General features: G+C 42.5%; 2 protein-coding genes across 8 annotated transcripts in view; both read left to right on the plus strand.

Moving 5' to 3' along the window:
• The window catches only part of lama5 (laminin, alpha 5), a 347,871-nt gene that overhangs the window by 264,551 nt on the left and 60,744 nt on the right, over window positions 1-22,576 (plus strand). For all 7 annotated transcript variants that reach the window (XR_015863095.1, XM_088398876.1, XM_088398835.1 and 4 more), the window contains one exon: window positions 7,775-7,917. Coding sequence is in view for 6 of the 7 variants with exons in the window: in XM_088398876.1 (XP_088255002.1) it covers window positions 7,775-7,917 (143 nt within the window). In the remaining variant the exon portion in view is untranslated. The remainder of the gene's footprint in view (window positions 1-7,774; window positions 7,918-22,576) is intronic.
• The window catches only part of LOC148401301 (uncharacterized), a 146,555-nt gene that overhangs the window by 29,490 nt on the left and 94,489 nt on the right, over window positions 1-22,576 (plus strand). The gene's annotated exons all lie outside the window — the stretch shown is intronic.

Below are 22,576 nucleotides of genomic sequence, written 5' to 3' on the forward strand. Positions count from 1 at the left end.
AATTGTTCATGTGTATTTACCGTATTTGCCGGTGTATTGGTCGACCTTTTTCGATCCAAAATCGACCGAAAAAAATCGACCTCGACTTATACACCGAGTCATAAAATTTAACTTCGTATTCATCACTTCAAATGTGATGGTAACCAAGGCCGTTTCTCATGGATCTCATTGTGCGTTGCACTTAGAAAATTTGAACCGGGCGGCGTGCGCGAGTGCGCGGCCCGCTGGAAGTCGAATGAGGCTCCGCGATTTCATCCGCGGTGCTTATAAAGTGCCGATCCGCTCGGCGGGAGCTATTTTTGGCCACTTGGCGCGTGCGCACGGGCTCCCGGATGTGCCGGGCGGCGTGCGCGAGCTCGCCGGCCGCTGGAAGTCGAATGAGGCTCCGCGATCTCCTCCGCGGTACTTATAAACAGCCGATCCGCTCGGCGGGAGCTATTTTCGGCCACTTGGCGCGTGCGCACGGCCTCCCGGATGTGCCGGGCGGCGTGCGCGAGCTTGCCGGCCGCTGGAAGTCGAATGAGGCTCCGCGATTTCATCCGCGGTGCTTATAAAGTGCCGATCCGCTCGGCGGGAGCTATTTTCGGCTACTTGGCGCGTGCGCACGGCCTCCCGGATGTGCCGGGCGGCGTGCGCGAGCTCGCCGGCCGCTGGAAGTCGAATGAGGCGCCGCGATCTCCTCCGCGGTGCTTATAAACAGCCGATCCGCTCGGCGGGAGCTATTTTCGGCCACTTGGCGCGTGCGCACAGCCTCCCGGATGTGCCGGGTGGCGTGCGCGAGCTCGCTGGCCGCTGGAAGTCGAATGAGGCTCGGCGATCTCCCCCCGGTGCTTTTAAAGAGCCGATCCGCTCGGCGGGAGCTATTTCCGGCCACTTGGCGCGTGCGCACGGCCTCCCGGTGGTGACAGGCGGCGTGCGCGAGTGCGCTGGCCGCTGGAAGTCGAATGAGGCTCCGCGATCTCCTCAGCAGTGCTTATAAAGTGCCGATCCGCTCGGCTTGAAGCTATTTCCGGCCTCCTGGTGGTGCCGGGCGGCGTGCGCGAGCTCGCCGGCCACTGGAAGTCGAATGAGGCTCCGCGATCTCCTCCGCGGTGCTTATAAACAGCCGATCCGCTCGGCTGGAGCTATTTCCGGCCACTGCGCATGCGCACGGCCTCCCGGAATTTGAACACATTTCGTCAATAAATTTCGCATATTTCTGATTGAATTTTGAAGTTTAATATAATGCAACAATTGAGCTCGACTTATACAAAGGATATATCATAAAATCGTAAATTTCCGTCGAATTTTAGGGGGTCGACTTATACACCGAGTCGACTTATACACCGGCAAATACGGTAATTTATTATTATTTTAAACTTTAACTTTTCTTGTAGTGCAATCGACATCAGATTCTTAATCCGTTCCAGAAGGCGGTTCGAGAAGTGAATCGTTCGAATTCCGAATATATTTTTCCCATTACAAATAATGGAAAATTTTTTAATCCTTTTTAAGACAAAAAAAACCGCCTTTTTTAAGCATTTTTTCATTTGCGCATTTTTGTCCGATCGCGCAACTGCACCGCGCTGAACGCATTATTGTGACAGAGCCGTCGCTGAAATTTAGAAAACATTTTTAAAGTCCTGATGTACTTTCTAAAATTTTAGTGGACCTCAGTGCACAGGGAGCTTAATTTGGTCCGATCGCGCAACTGCAGCGCGCTGGGCGCTCACTGTCGCATTGCTTTAAGAACGTCTTTATGTTTTAGGATGGTTTTACTGCTCCCACTTGCTTTCTTTGGAGGCATGATTAGGGGTTAATACAATCCTCAAAGTAACGAAAATGCAATAACAACGAACGGAGTCAGTCAGCATCCGGGTCGCACGGTCGGGTTTTCTCGGGTCCTCTCGGCTCATCTCGCGAGGTTCGACCTCCGAAATTGTGTTGGACAACCGAAGCAAAAAAATCTCGAATTTTTCGTTCGAATTCCGATTTGTTCGAGAACCGGGACGTTCGAAAACCGAGGTTTGACTGTAGTTACATATTTACAAGTTAATTTACAATAGTTATGGTTTTCCCATAAGAATGCACTGAAATTTGTTCAATTCGTTCCACAGCCAAAGAACAATAACGCCTTCATAAATACTGCAGATAACACATAGCAATAAAACAAATGCATTAGATCACAGTAATGTAAAAAGAAATAAATTATAAAGAATAATCAATAAAAAGTTTTTTTTTCTTGTCACTGTACCTTAGAGAGAAAGAGATACATACGTTCCGTAACTTATTGTAACTTGCAGTACGTGAACTTTAAACTGACTTAGCTTTTTTTAAAAAAATATTTTATCTCTATTTTTTCATATACTATATATATATATATATATATATATATATATACACATACATACTATATATTTCTCTATTTTTATCTTATTTTATCCAACTTACATAACATTAACATAATGCAATATTTGACGTTGGCCTTCTCTCATATGATCGTTTCAGTGATCGTTTCGCCAGCAATCTCTTTGTCCTTTATACATACAACGAATAGGCGCTTCATCACTTCTAGGGTAGGGCTGCGACGTTAAGAGATGATGGTGATGTTTTGGATGGCTTGACCACTTCGAGGGCATAATTCTGCTTAATGATCGTCGAAATTGTTGTCATGTTTTTACAGCCATATTGTTCTGCAAGATTACTCACACGCACTCCACGCTCATGCTTTCTTACGATTTCTTTTTTTAATTGTAAGGAATTCATAACCATCTTCGTTTTTTCACCACTACTACCCTTTGCGTTAGCCTTCTTGGGACGCTAACATATGTCATCCTGACATGCTGCCTTCTAGCGGCCTAAATGAAGTCTTATGTCCGGAATTGCTTAGGATGTTGAGTCAAATATTTGATCAAACTTCACATCATATGTTGAAAAATTTGTATGTTTAAGCAATCGTATGTTAGAGGTTTGACTATGTTGTATTTGTGGATCTGAAGAACACGTGAAAATCATTGATGAATGTGTGTGAATTTTGACACAAATCTCCTCTTAAAGAGGGGACTCCCAGGCCTCAATTCTACGCAGATTTTCACTATTCGCAGCCCATATCTTCTTCGAAAATTGTGGGTCGACTATTGAACTCTGTTCACCCTAAGCTGAATGGGGTTGATCTCAAATGACGTCACGTTCGCTCATAAATATTCAGCCGATCCAAACAGTCGGACAAACATTGGAATGGCGACTACAGCTGCACGCATCATTTTGGAGGACAACGACGTACCAGGGGCAAAATTCCAACACGGTTTTATTGCCAAACATAGTGTGGAACAACTCAAACGTTGGCTGACATGCAGAGGCGTCAAAGTCAGTGGGAAGAAAGCCGTTTTGGTTGAAAGGTAAGCTTTATTTTGCGATAGCTCTCTCACTCCGGTAAGGTCCTGCTAGGTAACCTCGTGTTGCTGAATTTCCTGAAAATTAATCGACAAAAAGTGTGGAACAACTTTAATGTTGGCTGACATGCAGAGACCTTAAAGAGCTCAAATCAAATTACATACCTGCAAATCAGTGCAACTTCTGCTGCACTGCTCTAGACCAGTGGTTCATAACCTGGGTTCGATCGAACCCTAGGGGTTCGGTGAAGTCGGTCTCAGGGGTTCAGCAGAGCCTCCACTGCGGAGGTACGAACACAGCTGATTTATTGTGTAAATTAATGATGATGCATATCTGAACCGGTCGCGCATAGGCGACAGCGGAAGTCACACTCATTTGCAGGTATGTAATTTGTTGTGAGTTCATGCATTGTGTTGGTTTTGTTCATTGAACAAGGTGATGTCTGTGCACGGCTCATTTTGTGCACCAGTAAAAAACATCTATGTCTTGAATTTGAAAAATAACATTTTATTTTTCACCAAAGAGGGGCTCGGTGAATGCACATATGAGACTGGTGGGGTTCGGTACCTTCAACAAGTTTACGAACCACTGCTCGAGACACACTATTTGTACACAAGCAATAAAATGTAATTCTTACCAGAATTAACCAATCTCATGTCATGTGAAACTGAAGTCAGCACACATGGCAACACTCAATAGTGCCTGAAAAAGTTCTGATGTTCTAGTCTGATTTGTTTTTCTTTCGAGTAGAAACTGAAGTTTTTTTTTTTTTTTGCCAGACTGACTTTTCAAAATTCCCCCCACTTGTGACGTCAGTTTCAGTTGAACTTTACGTTTTACAGTGGATTTAAAAAGTCGTCTCATGGTTCATTGTGGTTTCATTTGTTGTTTTGAAATTGAATGACAAAACAAAGTCAATGCTCCGGCAGAAGTAAGGAGCACATTTTTAATCTCTCACGGACTGCCAACAAGTGACTGAAAGCACAAAGTCAAAGTCAAAGTCAGCTTTATTGTCAATTTCTCCACATGCCAAAGATCGAAATTTCGTTCCCCGCTATCCCACGGTGACAAGACATGGCCCACAATAGACAATCAAGTAAACAAGTAAACAACAGCATGCTGAATAAATAATGAATAAATAACACAACAAATAAATAAATAAGAGGAGCAAAAAGGAGCAAGTGAGTGTACAGCAGACATTCCAGATAATAGCGCAACAGTGCCGCACGCTACCCAGAAGGGGGTAGCGAGGTCAGGGTCCTAACAGCCTGGAGAAAGAAGCTGTTGGCGAGTCTGGTGGTGTGGGAGCGCAGGCTCCTGTACCTCTTCCCAGAGGGCAGAAGGTCAAACAAAGAGTGAGCTGGGTGACTTACATCACTCGCAATCGTGGTTGCCTTGCGGGCGAGATGGGAGGTGTAAATGTCCTTCAGGGAGGGGAGCGAAGTACCAATAATCTTACCAGCCGTATTCACTATGCGCTGCAGGGCCTTCAAGTTCTGTTCAGTGCAGCTACCACCCCAGACAGCGATGCAACTGGTGAGGACGCTCTCAATGGTGCCACGGTAGAATGTAGACAGGACTGCCTGAGGAGCACATGCACGCCTGAGCTTCCGCAGGAAGTATAGGCGGCGCTGAGCTTTCTTTGCCAGTGACGCGGTGTTTGCGGACCAGGAGAGGTCCTCACTGATGTGTGAACAAAGACAATATTTGGCCCCGAACTGCATGCCCGCTGGGTGAGAGACCTGGTCCTATGGTCCGCCACAATGCAATAATTACAGTATTACCTCCTGGTCCGCAAACACCTCGTCACTGGCAAAGAAAGCTCAGCGCCGCCTGTACTTCCTGCGGAAGCTCAGGCGTGCATGTGCTCCTCAGGCAGTCCTGTCTACATTCTACCGTGGCACCGTTGAGAGCGTCCTCACCAGTTGCATTGCTGTCTGGGGTGGTAACTGCACTGAACAGAACTTGAAGGCCCTGCAGCGCATAGTGAATACGGCTGGTAAGATTATTGGTGCTTCGCTCCCCTCCCTGAAGGACATTTACACCTCCCATCTCGCCCGCAAGGCAACCTCGATTGCGAGAGATGTGAGTCACCCGGCTCACTCTTTGTTTGACCTTCTGCCCTCTGGGAAGAGGTACAGGAGCCTGCGCTCCCGCACCACCAGACTCGCCAACAGCTTCTTTCTCCAGGCTGTTAGGACCCTGAACTCGCTACCCCCTTCTGCGTCGCGTGCGGCACTGTTGCGCTATTTTCTGGAATGTCTGCTGTACGCGCACTTGCTCCTTTTTTTTGCTCCTCTTATTTATTTATTTATTTATTTATTTATTTATTTATTTATTTATTTATTGTGTTATTTATTCATTATTTATTCAGCACGCTGTTGTTATACTTGTTTACTTGTTTGTCTGTCACTGGGCCATGTCTTGTCACCGTGGGATAGGGGGGAACGAAATTTCGGTTTCTTTGTGTGTCTTTGGCATGTGGAGAAATTGACAATAAAGCTGACTTTGACTTTGACTTTGACAGAATCAATTGTACCTCCTGTGCAAATCCAAACAATATCAGTCAAACCTCTCTCGCTTGGTCTCCAAATGATACAGTCAATGCTCTCCAAGCAATTAGCTCATCCTGTCAACCTTGTCAAACCTTCAACTCTGGTAACTAGCTCCCTCTCCTCTCTGTCTTATTGCTACTTTCATACGGCAGGGCTGGCTGGCTTCATTTCCGTCCTCCAAACTTTTTCTTTCACTTAAGATGGTGTTATTCTGTCACAGATCAGCCCTTACACTTTCTTGCACCCACCCTGTACTTTGTTTAAGGTGTTTTTATAAGCTCGAGGTAGGTCAACAATGTTACCGGGGGACCACTTTTTTCCGCTCTGGTCTTTACCCCGGCCCACTGAGCATCTACATCAGTGGTGCCCAAACTGTTTGCACAGCAGGCCAGATTTGGTTAGATGAAAATGTATAGGGACGGACCATTCGCACCAACATTCTTCGAACCATAACCATTGTAAATTAACTTGTGAATATGTAACGATATCATTTGCTGTCTGCAGATAGGTTGATATTGCAAATGAGAATCTATTGTCGATTGCACTACCAGAAAAGTCAAAGATTAAAATAATAATACATTAAGTACGTGCAGGCGGGTCGGTGGGGCACTGGGTAGCACGTCCGCCTCACAGTTAGAAGAGTGCGGGTTCGATTCCACCTCCGGCCCTCCCTGTGTGGAGTCTGCATGTTCTCCCCGTGCCTGCGTGGGTTTTCACCGGGCACTCCGGTTTCCTCCCACATCCCAAAAACATGTTTGGTAGGCCGATTGAGCACTCCAAATTGTCCCTTGGTGCGAGTGCGAATGGTTGTTTGTCTCTGTGTGCCCTGCGATTGGCTGGCAACCGGTTCAGGGTGTCCCCCGCCTACTGCCCGATGACGGCTGGGATAGGCTCCAGCACACCCGCGACCCCCGTGGGGACTAAGCAGTACAGAAAATGAATGGGTGGATAAATACGTGCAAATGAACAATTGTATGAAAGTTGAACGAATATTTTATTAGATGTATTAAGTTTGTTTTATTATTGTTATTGTTGTATTAATGAGACGGGTGATATTGGTTTTTCGACTGCAGTAAACAGGCCAGGTTGCATCATGTCAGATTTTTAATCCAAATTAAAGCATTCTCCATTTTATCTTTTTTATTTCAACTTCATACACAACAAATTACTTCATAATCACAAAATAATAATCCATAGTCTGTTGTTTGCGATCATTGTGAGTGGGAGGCGCGGATGCGCAGTAGTTTGTGGAGTTAGTACGAAGTAGAGAGCTCTCACCTGTAGTCCGTGTTTTTTTTTATGTTTTTGCCTTTCCCTGTGCAGCGTCACTTGCAGTGTCTCTGACTTTAGCGTCGCCTTAGTCCTTGGTGTGTGGACATTTGAATGAGGTCACTGTGTCACTGATTATCTTGCAAACGGACACCAGTGTGCGCGTGAACTGGGAAGGGACAGAGGAGACTCGCTCGCAACCGATCATGAGCGCTAGCTCATGTGCTCATTCCCGTTCGGATGAGTTTCATTTTTGTGGCTCGCTCTGGGGCGCGCAGGTCCCCGCGACAGTGCCAATGGGCCTCATCTTATTGATTTTATGACACAATGCTTCGGGCCACTCTAAATTTAGTCGCGGGCCGGACTTTGGACATTACATTATCAGGAGTCCTGAAATATTTCTGCAGTTTATGATTTTTTTTCTTATAGTTTGTTAATTATAATGTATTGATTCATTTATCTATTTACGACGTGAGGGCTCGCTCACATTTAGAAAATGCATATGCTCAAAATTGGTATGTGTGCTCTACTTAACTGTATTGTGTTTTCTACATGTGGCTAACTCAAATCTGCCACAGTGAGCATGCTGGGTGACACTGTCCCGCTCCTCCTGAACAAGCTGGACAAGCTGCACAACCGCTCCGTGCAGATGCCAAACATCTCAGAGAGCATCAACCGCATTCGGCAACTCATCCAGCAGGCGCGTAACGCTGCTAGCAAGGTACTTGCACTGTCAGAACAACGTACATGGCTCATACAATCTCTTTTTTTCATATTAAATATTTGGCAATCTTGATGCAGTGGTGCGTCATGACAGGGAAGATGTCATATGTGATGATGAGCAAGTAGTTAGCTGGTTATCCAAATCGTCAAACAGAATGTGGAGAACTATATAGACTACTATATAGCGCGGTTAAGGGGGACGTTCAGACACTACCCTAGAGTACTATAGCATTAGCGCTTACAATTTTTTAAAAACAAAGCATTATTTAAATATTCAATGTACTGTCATTCTTTTTCTTGGTTGTTTCGCTTTACAGTAAACTGCAACAGTGTCTCAATAAACAGTTAAACAAAAACATTAAACGCAATGGACACAAACACAGATTTACATACGCTACACCAGGGGTGAGGAACCTTTTTGGCGGAGAGCCATAAATGCCCATTTTTTAAAAATAATTTTCCGTGAGAGCCATACAATTAAAAAAAAAAAAAACATAGGCCAACGATTTTTTGACTATACAAATATATTCTTATTAATAACGTTTTTATAGCAAAGAAAAAAAATCACAATTAATGAGACTTCTCGGGCTGCATCGTGTTGCTGCTGCTGCTGCTGATGATGAATGAATCTTTATTTCGAACATGATTTAAAGAATAAAAACAATAAAAAACAAACAACAAACAATATATATCACTGTTCGAAAAGGAGGAGGAAGAAGCCTTAGCTTATCATGTCCTACCCCTATCCATCACTTAGTTCCAAGTGAGAACATTAAAACTACAAAAGAACAAAAGAAAAACAACAAAAACATCTTAGAATTCAAAAGTTTAACAGTAGTCACCTTCATTTTCTTCTTTTTGGTAATGTGCAAATATCATTCCTTTATACAATTTTTTAAATAGAACTATATTTCTGCTTTCCTTCATTTTATCTTCTAGCCCATTCCACACAGTTACTCCATAGGGTGATATGCACCTGCTCCTGAGATTGGTGCGGGCATACCCCTTATCAAAGTTACCTTTTCCTCTCAAATTATATCCCTTATCTTTTTCAATAAATCATTTTTGAATGTTCCCTGGGAGTTTTTGAGTCTTTGCTCGATACATAAGTCCATTGGCTTTAAAGCGTTTGATTTTAAAAACAAATTATTTGTATGATCTCGAAATCCAACCTTGTGTACAGTTCTCATAGCTTTTTTCTGTAGTATAATTAATGGTTTTAAAGTGCTTATGTATGCATTTCCCCATATATCCACTAGAGATGCACCGATCCGATATCTGGATCGGATATCGGCGCCGATATCAACAAAATAGATGGATCGGGTATCGGAAAATGCAGCCGATCTGTGAGCCGATCCTTTCCTTAATCTATTGGGACGGGGGCTACGTCATATGTCAGCAGCACGTGTGCCGCATGCCACGAGAGTTTTCTAAACAAACACAAACATGGAGCGAACGAAAGAGTCAGCTGTGTGGAGGTACTTTAAACTGAACACGCCAACTAGCTCGACGGCAGTTTGTAATGTCTGCAAAGCTAATGTCGCCAGGGGTGGTGGAAGTACTGCCAGTTATAGTACTACCAATTTAATTAAGCATCTCCAGAAACACCACGCAACGGAGCACTAGGAGTTCCAGCAGTTGAGCAGATCTAAGGGAGCGGGAGGTGGACCTACACGGCAGTTAACGTTAGCAGATGTACTGCAAAGACGGGAGAAATTCCCAGGCAATAGCGCAAAAGCTATGAGAATTACTGAGCTTTCTCAGTTGCTGGAATCCATGGTTTTAGATGGACAACCGATGAGTGTTGTTGAAAACGAGGGCTTTCGACGTTTACTTGAGCACCTGGAGCCACGGTACAATTTGCCATCGCGCAAGTATTTTTCTGAGATCGCACTGTCAGAAATGTATGAGAAAGTGTGCGAACACATGTTTACATTGCTTGATTATTGTATTTGACCAAGTCACTTGTTTATTCTCTTGTCCTGATGCTATATTTTATTTTTCCACATGTAGAGGTATGTAGCTTGTTAAGTCAACCATAATATCGGATCGGTATCGGGTATCGACCGATACGCAAAGCCGCGGCATCGGTATTGGTATCGAAACTGAAAAAGCCGGATCGGTGCATCTCTAATCTCCACACAGTAAGTCAAATATGGTAAAACAAGACAACAATACAGACTATACAACATTCTCTGCTCCAGAATATGTTTTGCACCGCATAGTACTGCAATGCTCCTTGCTACTTTGCTTCTAACGTATCTTATGAGGTTTCCAACAGAATTTATTGTCAAATATTAAAAATGTGATCTCCCAAACTTGTTTAATATTGACATTATCTATTGTTACTTGAACCTGTGTATCTATTTTACGGTTTCCAAATACCATCAGTTTGGTTTTGTCTACATTCAATGATAATTTATTAATGTCAAACCATATTTTTAGTTTGGACAATTCAGTTGTAATGGTCTCCAATAGTATCTTTAAGTTATTTCCAGAAGAGATGTTGGCTTCGTCCACAAAAATAATACATTTAAAGATAGTTGACACCTTACAAATATCATTTATGTACAGAATAAATAATATGGGGCCCAACACTGACCCCTGTGGGACTCCACAGGTAATGTCTAGGCATGATGATATATGATTACCCATCTTAACAAACTGTTGTCTGTTAGTAATGTAACTTTTTAACCAGCTCAATACTACACATCTCATCCCATATCCTTCCAAATTATCCAATAATATGCTATGGTCAATGGTATCAAAAGTTTTTTTCAAATCAATAAATACTCCTACCGCATGTTCCTTATTGTTAATACAGTTAGTTATTTCTTCCTTCAAATCCATTCGTGCCATAGTTGTTGTTCTATTTGTTCTAAATCCATATTGGTTGTCAGTTAGCAAGTTGTGTATCTCAGTGAAGCTATCCAATCTCACAATGAAAAGCTTCTCCAAGATTTTAGATAATTGACATAATATAGCAAACCTGGGCAAATTACGGCCCGCGGGCCACATCCGGCCCGCATGAGGCCAATTGTAATTAAAAAAAAAAATAAAAAATTGTCGTGTGTACAATACAATTGTTTCGCTTTTATTTTGAAAGGCGTGGCACTTCCGTGTAGCGTACGCGTATGTGAGCTGTGCGTGAAGGTGAACAGTGCGAAGTAATGCTGCCCGAGAAACGTGTGCTGACCTTCAGAAAAGAAAAGTTGACAAGGAGCGCCGTGTTTTCAACAAGACATGGACTGCCAAGTATTTCTTTACAGAAATGAAAGGTAAAGCCATGTGCCTGATTTGTGGTTACACAGGTTGCTGTGTTTAAAGAATATAATTTGAGTCGCCACTACACGACCAAGCATGAGAAAAAATACATCTGTCTGATAAACAGGGCGCATCAGAGGCTGATGCATTGCTAGCAAAACTGCAAGCCCAACAAGGACTTTTTATCAAACTTCACACCCAGAGAAGTTAAGAATAAATTGTACTGATTAATAATTGTTTTTTTATTTTACCTTTACACCACAATTTCACATAGCTTAATATAAATATAAACAGAATAATTGTATTCTTCTAATTACCAGTACCATCTATTTAAAATAAATAACTTAGTGCATTTTACAATGGAAGAAAATTGAGCAGGTTCAAGTTATCATAGGTGTGGCCCGCTGACACAACTCAGGTTTTTCATGTGGCCCCTTGTAAAAATTAATTGCCCACTCCTGTAATAGAGAAACAGGTCTATAATTTGTAAAAAGATGTTTATCTCCTGTTTTATATAGTTGGATAACCTTAGCCGTTTTCACTTTGCTTGGGAAGGTACCTGTTTTAAAGCAGTGGCATTTTGGGGGGAAATTTTTTCAACAAAATCCAACACCAAGAACAGACATGAACGAGCAACAACAGGCTAAATGATAGGTATGCTAACGTGACATAAACACAAACGAAGAGCTGAGAACGGGCCTGACGTAACATTCAGAGTTATTAAAAAATATATTACATAAATAACACGTTTATAAAACCATCTGTGTCACTCCAATTTATTAAATCCATCGATTGTCCTTTGTCAACAATGGGTGTGCGCCGCTGACGGCGCTTGCACTTCAAAATATTCCACAGGCCCATATAACGATATATAAATTATATATCAAATAACTATTACATAAGCAATACTATTATCAAACCATCTGTGCACTCTAAATCATTAAATCCATCGATCAAATTCCTCGTCCTTTGTCAACAACGCCGCGCGTGCGCCCTGACGTCAGCCTCGTCGTTATTCCACAGATCTACTATATAACTATATTGTAGCGTTAACAAAGTACAAGGAAAGACGTGGGTTTGGTAAACGGCTCTTTATTTAACAAAACAAACTTCCAGGCGTGTGGTGGCGTGGACTTCCAGCCACGGAGGTGGAAGAGAGATCCATAGAATAGGACTGGGCGTGCGTAAAAGCCATAACCGAGCCCCATCCACCGTACCCGGGCAGCCACCCGGCCGAGCGCCGGCCCTCGATTTCTATCCACGGAGGTTAAAGAGCGCTCCGTAGAGGAGGACCGGGCGTGCGTAAAAGCCATAATAGTTTTTCAAACCTTCTATGTCACTCCAAATCCTTAAATCCTTCAAACTCTTCGTCCTCCGTGTCACTTAGAAACAAAGCCGCTCATGATGCCGGTAGTACGTGGGGCCCTTCGTCATCGTCGTCATCCCGTGATCAATTTTTGTCCTTTTTGTAAACAACCGCCGCACCACGTCGCGCCGCGCTGCTGACGTCACTTGAAATTCAAATTACAGTAATCTCTTGCTACATCGCGGTTCGTTTATCGCGGTTTCATTTATTTTTTGGGGGGGGGGAAATTTTTGAAAAAATTCACATATAAGTCGCTCCTCATTATAAATCGCCCCCCACCCAAACTATGAAAAAAATCCAGATTTATAGTCCAAAAATTACGGTTCGGTGGCGCACTGGGTAGCACGTCCGCCTCACAGTTAGGAGGGTGCGGGTTCGATTCCACCTCCGGCCCTCCCTGTGTGGAGTTTGCATGTTCTCCCCGGGCCCGTGTGGGTTTTCTCCGGGCACTCCGGTTTCCTCCCACATTCCAAAAAAAACATGCTTGGTAGGCCGATTGAAGACTCCAAATTGTCCCTAGGTGTGAGTGTGAGTGCGATTGGTTGTCTGTCTCTGTGTGCCCTGCGATTGGCTGGCAACCAGTTCAGGGTGTCCCCCGCCTACTGCCCGATGACGGCTGGGATAGGCTCCAGCACGCCTGCGACCCCCGTGGGGACTAAGCGGTTCAGAAAATGGATGGATGGAAATTACGGTACATTTATATAAATAAATAATACATTTATAATAAATATATAAATACGATGAACTAAAATGATACGACTGGCATATAAAGTATAAACGACATAAAAATAAAACTCACCATTCCACTGAATTCGTGGAAGCACTGAGCCTTATCATCTAGGCGTAATTGGAGACTGACACCCGAAGTGGTTAAAGTTTGTCTTTTAATGCAGGATGCTTGATCTGTCTCCATGTGCCAAAGCAGTTTTGAAGGCTTCATTGCCTCATTTGCTAGCCTGTCACCACATATTATGCAGAGTGGGCTTGGTTTGCGCGTCAGTCACCTGTGGCGATAAATCCATATTTTCAGTAGGACTCTTTTAAATGCAGCTTTCCGATTCTTAGAACCTCCTCTTCTTCCGTCTCCTCATTGTTTTTTTTTTTTTCCTTTTCCGAAGAACCTTTCCAAACATCTCTGTTTCTTGCTCATATTTGCTTGCTTCGCGGGCTGGACTGAGGTGACATGTCACATGACCGTGACGAGCGTCTTGACCTGACCCGACGGATGTAATTGAGAAAGAATCGCCATTTTTTAAAATATTTTTCAAAATAAATTTTTACTCATTTTTGCTAGCTTTGTTGGCTCGACTGGGGAGAATTAATTGATCGTCAATTAAAAAAAAATGTTTGTTTTTTTTCTGTGCGACTTTGCGGCCCGGTACCAAGTGACCCATGGACCGGTACTGGTCCGCGGACCGGGGATTGGGGACCCCTGTTTTTAAAGGACAAATTACAGATGTATGTCAGAGGATTTACCACTCCATCAACAACCTCCTTAATTAAGGCCATATCAACATCATTCTCATCTGTAGATGTTTTATTTTTGCATGATTTTATAATATCTAAAACTTCTTTCTCATCAACCGCTCTCAAGAACATTGAACTTAGATTAATTTCAATACCATCTCCTACTGCTCTCGCCTGCTCTATCGACAGGTCACTGATACCCTCAGCCAATTTCGGTCCTACATTCACGAAAAATGCATTCAAATCATTGACCGCATCTTCCATATTGTTTATGGTCTTGTTATTATCCATGAAGTGTTCAGGATAATTTGTGCTAACGGCTCCTTTCCAGATATTACTGTTTAAAACCTTCCATATCCCTTTACTATTGTTTCTATTTTTTTTCTATTAATTTGCACCTCCTCATAATTTGCGTCAGCTTATTTTTATATTTTTTGTACTTAATTTCTGTCTCTATCGTTCTATGCTTTATAAATTCTCGACACATAGAATTTTTCTTTTTACTGGCATTTTGTAGACCTTTTGTGATCCATGGGGACTCTATACTTATGCTTCCTATTGCATTGCTTTAGTGGGCAGTTTTTATCATACAATGACATAAATCTTTCTCGGAATATATCATATGCTATGTCTACATTATACTCATTATACACAAAATTCCAATCTTCCGTCAATAGATCTGCTCTGAAAGCACTCAGGGATTCTGATGTTCTCACCCTCCTGTAAACGTTACTTCTATCCTTTACATTATTACAATCACAGTCATAAACCACAAAAACAGGCAAATGGTCATGTATATCATTCAGCAATAACACACTAATGATATTGTTTTCCAAGCTATTTGAGAATATGTTATCAATGAGAGTGGCACAATGTGATGTTACTCTGTTTGGTTTGGTGATCATGGGCAAGAGACGCATACTAAACAATGTATCATGGAACTCGCCAGTCTGTTTATGTTTGTTGGGATTCAGATGATCTATATTGAGATCACCACAGATGAAGTTCAGTTTCTGATTTGTGTTGGCTAATAATCCCTCCATAATGTCCTTAAAAATGTCAATGCTAGAGCCAGGACCTCGATAAACACAACAAACAATTACATTTCTTTTTTTTCAGATGTCGATTTCTATGGTAGTCCATTCCATTACATCAGCAATGGTTACAGTCATATTTTCAATCACCTTGAAGTTGAGATTCTGGTCTACAAACAAGGCCACTCCCCCTCCCTTTTTATCCATCCTACTCTTGTACTTGAGTTCATAACCTTTAACTCAAAATCTGCACCCTTCTCGGAGTTAATCCAAGTCTCAGATATAGCTACAATATTGAATTGCTTCTTAAAATGGTATAAGTACTCCTTAATATGTTGAAAATTGGTGTAAAGGCTTCTGCGATTAAAATGGATAATTGATTTACATTGATTTTAGCATTAAATTGGTCATCTGTATAATAACGGCATTTGCTGTTTATATTCTTAAAGAAGTTGCTAGTCAGTGTTATATTCAAATCCATGCATGTTATGTTCAGTGAGTTCAACTATATCAGAAGAGTCTTTTGCCATTTCAGTCCACAGTCATTTCCACAGGTAGCCAGTCCATAAATAGACAGCATTGTTACCTTGTGTAGTTGTCGTCTGATTGTCACTGATATGTCACTGATACTTGTTCAATTCTTCTATACTTCTGACGACCATCCCTCTGGATTCCTCTGGCGTTCCGTTCAACTTTATATAAACTTTGCAGTTTGCTGTCCATGTGGATTGGAACTTTCTGTTCTTTCGTAACAAACGAGCTTTCTTGGCAATATCCGCATTCTTTTTGCTCAAGTGCTCATTCAGGTAAACGTCGGATCCTCTCAGTATTTTCTTTTGTTTTAACAGTGCCGTTTTATGTTTTCGGTTTGCAAATCTTAGTATTGTCCTTGTCCTTCTCTGTGGGCGTGGGTGACAGGCCTCTATGCTACGCCCGTCCAGTTCTATGCCCTTGGACAGGAAAAAGGACGTCACCTGTTGTTACGCGCTGGTTGAGTCGGCCTGGTTGGTCTCATCGAAACCCGCCACCGCCCGGGCAAATGACCGGCGTTTAATCGCAAGTCCAGTGACAATTATGTCGTTCATTCTTGTGTACTGCTCGAGGTCCGACACTCGATTTTCCAGATGCGCAATTGTTTTCTTCTTTTCATTGAGTTGTAGTCGTAGCGTTGTAACTTCTTGAACCAAGTTGAGAATTGTTTTCTGCTCCAGTCTGACGGCCTCCATCTCCGCAGTCAGAAAATTGAGCACTTCCTTAAGCTCTTTTTCTACTTTCGTCGGCATGGTAAAAAGGTGGTAAAAAGAGTGTCCAACAGAGTTTCAACACTGGCTCAGAGGCGCCGTAATTGCAGAGCGTCCAATCTAGGCGGAAAATACTGCTCTAAGCATATTTTCGTTTCACTCTTGAGATCCTTGGTTTTTTTAATTCTTCTCCACGTCCGTTTCTTTGGCTCTTGAAAGCTGCTGCGTGGCGAGCGTTAGCTGCGTGGCGAGCGTTAGCTGCGTGGCGAGTGTTAGATGTGTGGCGAGCGTTAGATATGTGGCGATTTATTTGATGGCGGATGGCTTTGTAGTCCGGTTGATATGCGGTAAGGTTGAGTTTCATGCAGGCGTTGAGGCTCTCATCCGTTAGACATGACCTTAGGTTGGTCTTGATGTGTTTGAGATGAGAGAAGGACTGCTCACATGTATAGGTAGATCCGAACATGGTCAATACAGCAACGCTCACTCGCTGCAGTGTGTGATATGTGACTGGAAGCTCATTCCATGTTTTCACAATCAGCTCATCTGCATGTGGAAGTTTTTTCATTTCTGTCCACTTGTGTTGGCTGGCCAGTGCTGCTTACTGTCATGCAAGTTTCTCCAACGCTTCATTCAGCGACTTGAACTTATTCACCCACATGTCAGCGGCCTTCAGATCAGCAATTTCAAGCTCAAACTCTCTGACAGACACACCAGGGATTTAACTGCATCCAGTACGCACACGTGTGAATGAGTGATGAATTGAAAAAGACGAGTGTGCTCACGAAACGCTCCAAAACGTGTTTTGAATGACTGCAGGAGATTGGATGTCAAGCTAGCTAACTGCTGAATATCAACATGTTGAGAGGGGTCTCTTGCTGTGCAGGCATCTTTAAATTCCCTCAGTTTTTCAAAGTGAAGTAAACGGCCCGTCTCAATATCCGCAACGAAGAGCTCAAGCTTATTCTCGAATGCAGATACGGTTTGTTGAAGGGATGCGACTGTATTTCCAATGCCTTGCATTTTCACGCTGAGTTGGTTTAGATGGGCACTCATGTCCACAAGGTAGTAAAACAAATGTTGCATGTGTCTCAAAGTGGCGCTTAATATTGGAGCGTTTCATTGATGCAATATTGTCATTGCATATGAGGCACATAGCAGAGCCTCCTCTCTCCACAAATGCAAATTATTCGCTCCACTCATTCTGAAATGTTTGGTAACTGTCATCTTTTTTTCTCTTCGCCATCAGCGAGGCAGGCACGTAGCGTGGGGAGGTGCGAAAAGCGAAGTCGTGGTCGAGCGTCCACTAACCAGCAGCAGGTGTGCATAATTTGGCCAGATTGGAGGGGTGTGGTCATGCGTGTCTGACAGGAGTATTGTCCGACCTGGCGTCACCCTTCTGTACACCGAAGGGCAGTTGGGATTGGCTGATATGACGCAACCGTGGATTTTAGCCGTAGAAAACAGATGGGATGGATTGCAAACGTGATCGTATTTTATATTTTGAAAGCTAATTTAACATTTTGATTTCAGTAGTTCTATTTTTTACTTTGATAATATAACAAAATTATTTATGACTTCAATTGAGTAAATAAATATCAGATTTGTCCGCAAGCCAGACGCAGTCACCAAAAGAGCCATGTATGGCTCACGAGCGATAGGTTCCCGACCCCTGCGCTACACGTTTGCCACGCAAGCAACATGATGCATTCACGGTACTTTCATATCATCAGGAATTTGTGAACACACCTTACCGTTCAGCACATTAATCGTGTCTCTAGAGAAGCCAACATTGAACTCACTACTCAATTTTGATTAATTACCCACCCCTAGTTTGTATATTTATTATCTTTTATTTTGCAAGGTTTTAATCTGCAGCCAGGTCATTACTGTAAATAACTTATTTTACGTGGAAGAATAAAGGTTAAATAAATTCAATTAATACAGTCATCCCTCAGTTATTATGGTTAATAGGGACCAGAACCGGCCGCAATCAGTCAAAAACCGCGTACCGTAATTTCTGGACTATAAAACGCACCGGATTATAAACCGCACCAGCTAAAATTCAGGGATATTTCAGTTTTTTTCTTACATAAGCCGCACCGGACTATAAGCCGCACGTGCACACGAGTTTTTTACAAAGAAAAACAGTACATAGAAAGCCTTTTTAACGTTTTAATAACATACTTGAACATGTCTTTCTAAACATTGCCTGTGACGCAGCAGTAGTACCGCAGCAACGCGGAAGTGTGCATGCGAGTTATTAGCAAAGACTGGACACAGAAAGTTTTTTTAAAGCTTTAATAACATACCTTAACATTTCTTTCCAAACACTGCCTGTGACGCGGCAGTAATACTGCAGCAACACGGAAGTAACACAGCACTAATAGGGTTTGATTAAATAAAACATACCAGTAAAAGTCACTGAGACGCGGCGGTAACACAGCAGCAACACAGCAGCAACACGGTAGCACAGCACTAACAGGGCTGGTTAAAAAAAACATACCAGTAAAAGTAAAAAAAGAGCCGTCTTCATCTTCCTCCTGTGCACTGAAACCATCGAAGTCTTCCTTGTTAGTGTCCGATTGGAATAGTGTTAGATATCCTTCGCCTCACACTTTCTCAGTCTCTCTTTCGTCGTCGCTTTTATGCATTTCTTTGAGTGTAATGAGGGTCTCTTCATGCTTATCTTATTCATGCACAAAGCGCTAAATTACATTAAACTAGTGATATAACGTATAACTTAGAAGCGGCATCATGCATTTCTTTTGTCCCCCATAATGACGGTTTGTGTATAAAAGCTTCCTTTCAGTAATGTCCTTCCTGATCTCGTTCTGTCTCTTCTTTGTGTGAGTGCGAGTGTTAGGTGTGTGCGTGATGCGCGAGACAATCAAAACACAAACTAGCACGTCTTCTTGGGCGCATGATCTCTTCTTCGTCTGTCTCGCTCTTGCTTCCTGCTAGAGCACCCCCTGGAAGCCGTAAAAATCCATAAATACGCTCCAGAGTAGACACAACACTTCCTTTGTGTAATGACCGTCTTGATTGCGTTCTGCGTGATGCGCGAAATGTTGTAAACACAAACCTGCACATCTTCTTCGGCGCATTCTCTTCTTCGTCTGTCTCGATCTTGCTTCCTGCTAGAGCGCCCCCTGGAGGCCCTGGAGCTCCAGAGTAGACGGGACCACGAAATATAGAAAAGGGTGACGCAACACAATGTCATCAACATCGACTGCCTTTGGCTTAAAAGCAGCATCATATGCATTTCTTTTGTCCCCCATCATGACAGTTTGTGTATAAAATCTTCCATTCAGTAATGTCCGTCTTGATCGCGTTCTGCGTGATTCGCGAAATGTTGTAAACACAAACTAGCACGTCTTCTTCGGCGCATTATCTCTTCTTCGCCGGTCTCACTCTTGCTTCCTGCTAGAGCACCCCCTGGAGGCCGGAAAAATCCATAAGTACGCCGCGCCACCATTTAACCCTCAGGGTTCAAAGTAACCTTCTGAATAAAATGCATCAAAAGTTCACATTCATTACAACTTGTTTTTGGTGAGCAAAGTGTCAGAAGAATTGAATTTAAATGCTGATTGATTGGGTTTTAATACAATGGAGATGGTCCAAACAGCGCCACTACTTTGTGTAATCTCTGAGTCACATGGCAGAGTAAGAGAAAGGGTTTAGAGCACAGGTGTCAAACTTGAGGCCCGGGGGCCAGATACGGCCCGCCACATCATTCTATGTGGCCCGCGAAGACAAATTGTGCATCAAATTCGCGTGTCATTACTAGAATTGCAAATTGTCTTCACTTTTAATAATATCTTTTTTTTAAATATTTGACCAGTTTTTATTTGACTGATTTGAAAACGAGTTATTTGTCAGTTTGTTTTGTAGCTTTTACTGTATATAATAGTGTTAAGAGTTAAAGTGATCAAGTCATCACAAAAATCACGAAAAAAATCTTATATAAGCCGCACCTGACTATAAACCGCAGGGTCCAAAATTTTGGAAAAAAGTCGCAGTTTATAGTCCGGAAATTACGGTAGTCGTGGCACCCTCTCATTTTTAACATATGTAATTTTTTTGTTTGTATAATATCAATAAGTGTATATGAAACCATATAAGTGCATGTTATCATTGGAACATTAAATAGTTTCAAACATGTAAATAAATATATTAATATTATAAATAACATACAGAAAATAATGCATAAATGATATAAATATGATACGTGTGTGTGTAACATACGTAGATGTAACTAAAGTGTACCGTAATTTCCGGTGTATAAACTGCACCGGTGTATAAGCCGCACCAGCTAAAATTCGGGAATTTTTTTTTTTTTTCTTACATAAGTCACTCCGGACTATAAGCCGCAGGTGCACACGCGTTTTTTACAACGAAAGACAGTACACAGAAAGTTTTAATAAAATACTTTAACATGTCTTTCTAAACATTGCCTGTGACGCAGCGGGAGTACCGCAGCAACACGGAAGTGTGCACGCGAGTTATTAACAAAGAAATACTGGACACTGAAAGCTTTTTTAAAGTTTTAATAGCATACCTTAACATTTCTTTCCAAACACTGCCTGTGACGCGGCAGTAATACCGCAGCAACACGGAAGTAACACAGCACTAATAGGGTTTGATTAAACCCAACACAATGTCATCAACATCAACTGCCTTTAGCCTAAAAGCGGCATCATATGCATTTCTTTTGTCCCCCATAATGACGGTTTGTGTATAAAAGCTTCCTTTCAGTAATGTCCGTCTTGATCGCGTTCTGCGTGATGCGCGAAATGTTGTAAACACAAACCTGCACATCTTCTTCGGCGCATTCTCTTCTTCGTCTGTCTCGCTCTTGCTTCCTGCTAGAGCGCCCCCTGGATGCCCTGGAGCTCCAGAGTAGACGGGACCACGAAATATAGAAAAGGGTGACGCAACACAATGTCATCAACATCGACTGCCTTTAGCTTAAAAGCGGCATCATATGCATTTCTTTTGTCCCCCATAATGACGGTTTGTGTATAAAAGCTTCCTTTCAGTAATGTCCGTCTTGATCGCGTTCTGCGTGATGCGCGAAATGTTGTAAACACAAATTAGCACGTCTTCTTCGGCGCATTACCTCTTCTTCGTCTGTCTCGCTCTTGCTTCCTGCTAGAGCGCCCCCTGGAGGCCGTAAAAATCCACAAGTACGCCGCGCCGCCATTTAAGTCTCAGGGTTCAAAGTAACCTTCTGAATAAAATTCATTTAAAGTTCACATTCATTACAACTTGTTTTTGGTGAGCAAAATGTTAGAAGAATTGAATTTAAATGCTGATTGATGGGGTTTTAATACAATGCAGATGGTCCAAACAGTGCCACTGCTTTGTGTAATCTCTGAGTCACATGGCAGAGTAAGAGAAAGGGTTTAGAGCACAGGTGTCAAACTCAAGGCCCGGGGGCCAGATGCAGCCCGCCACATCATTCTATGTGGCCCGCGAAGACAAATTGGGCATCAAATTCGTGTGTAATTACTAGAATTGCAAATTGTCTTCACTTTTAATATTTTTTTTTTTAAATATTTGACCAGTTTTTACTCGTCTGATTTGAAAACGAGTTCTTTGTTTTGTAGCTTTTACTGTATATAATAGTGTTAAGAGTAAAAGTGATCAAGTCATCACAAAAATCACGAAAAAAATCTTATATAAGCCGCACCTGACTATAAGCCGCAGGGTTAAAAATTTTGGAAAAAAGTCGCGGCTTATACACCGGAAATTACGGTACTTACTGTGAATATATTTTTAGAACTCTTATTCTTTTCTTTTAACACAACAAGGTACAAGTGTATATACTATAAGTATGTTTTTAGAACTCTTTTATTCTTATAACAACTTTTCTTTTATAACAAGAAACTCAACCCCGGACAATAGTGTCAGGCTTGGATCAGGGAGTGGACTCGGATGCAGAGTGTCAATCAAAAATAAATTTATTCCAACTGGCTGGAGACAGAAAAAACTCAAAGCGCCTCTAACAGAGGGAAATCACGGTGGCAAAACAATACTGAAAAAACACGGAACTCAGGCTTGACAAAAAAGGGTATCTCACAATGGTATTCTCTACTGGATATCTTTAACTCACGTAATCGCTGGTGCTCGAGACGAGACAAGACGCACTGGCACAAGACAAGGGGAAGACACGGACTTAATACACACAGAAGGGAGAGGACACAGGTGCAGACAATTAGACCCAAGGACACAGGTGCACACAATCGGGATCAGGGAATACAAGTCGACAGACGCACAGAG

This window comes from Syngnathus floridae, chromosome 2 (genome assembly GCF_059516105.1).
Source record: "Syngnathus floridae isolate MCC-2025c chromosome 2, RoL_Sflo_1.0, whole genome shotgun sequence".
NCBI classification, from domain to species: Eukaryota; Metazoa; Chordata; class Actinopteri; order Syngnathiformes; family Syngnathidae; genus Syngnathus; species Syngnathus floridae.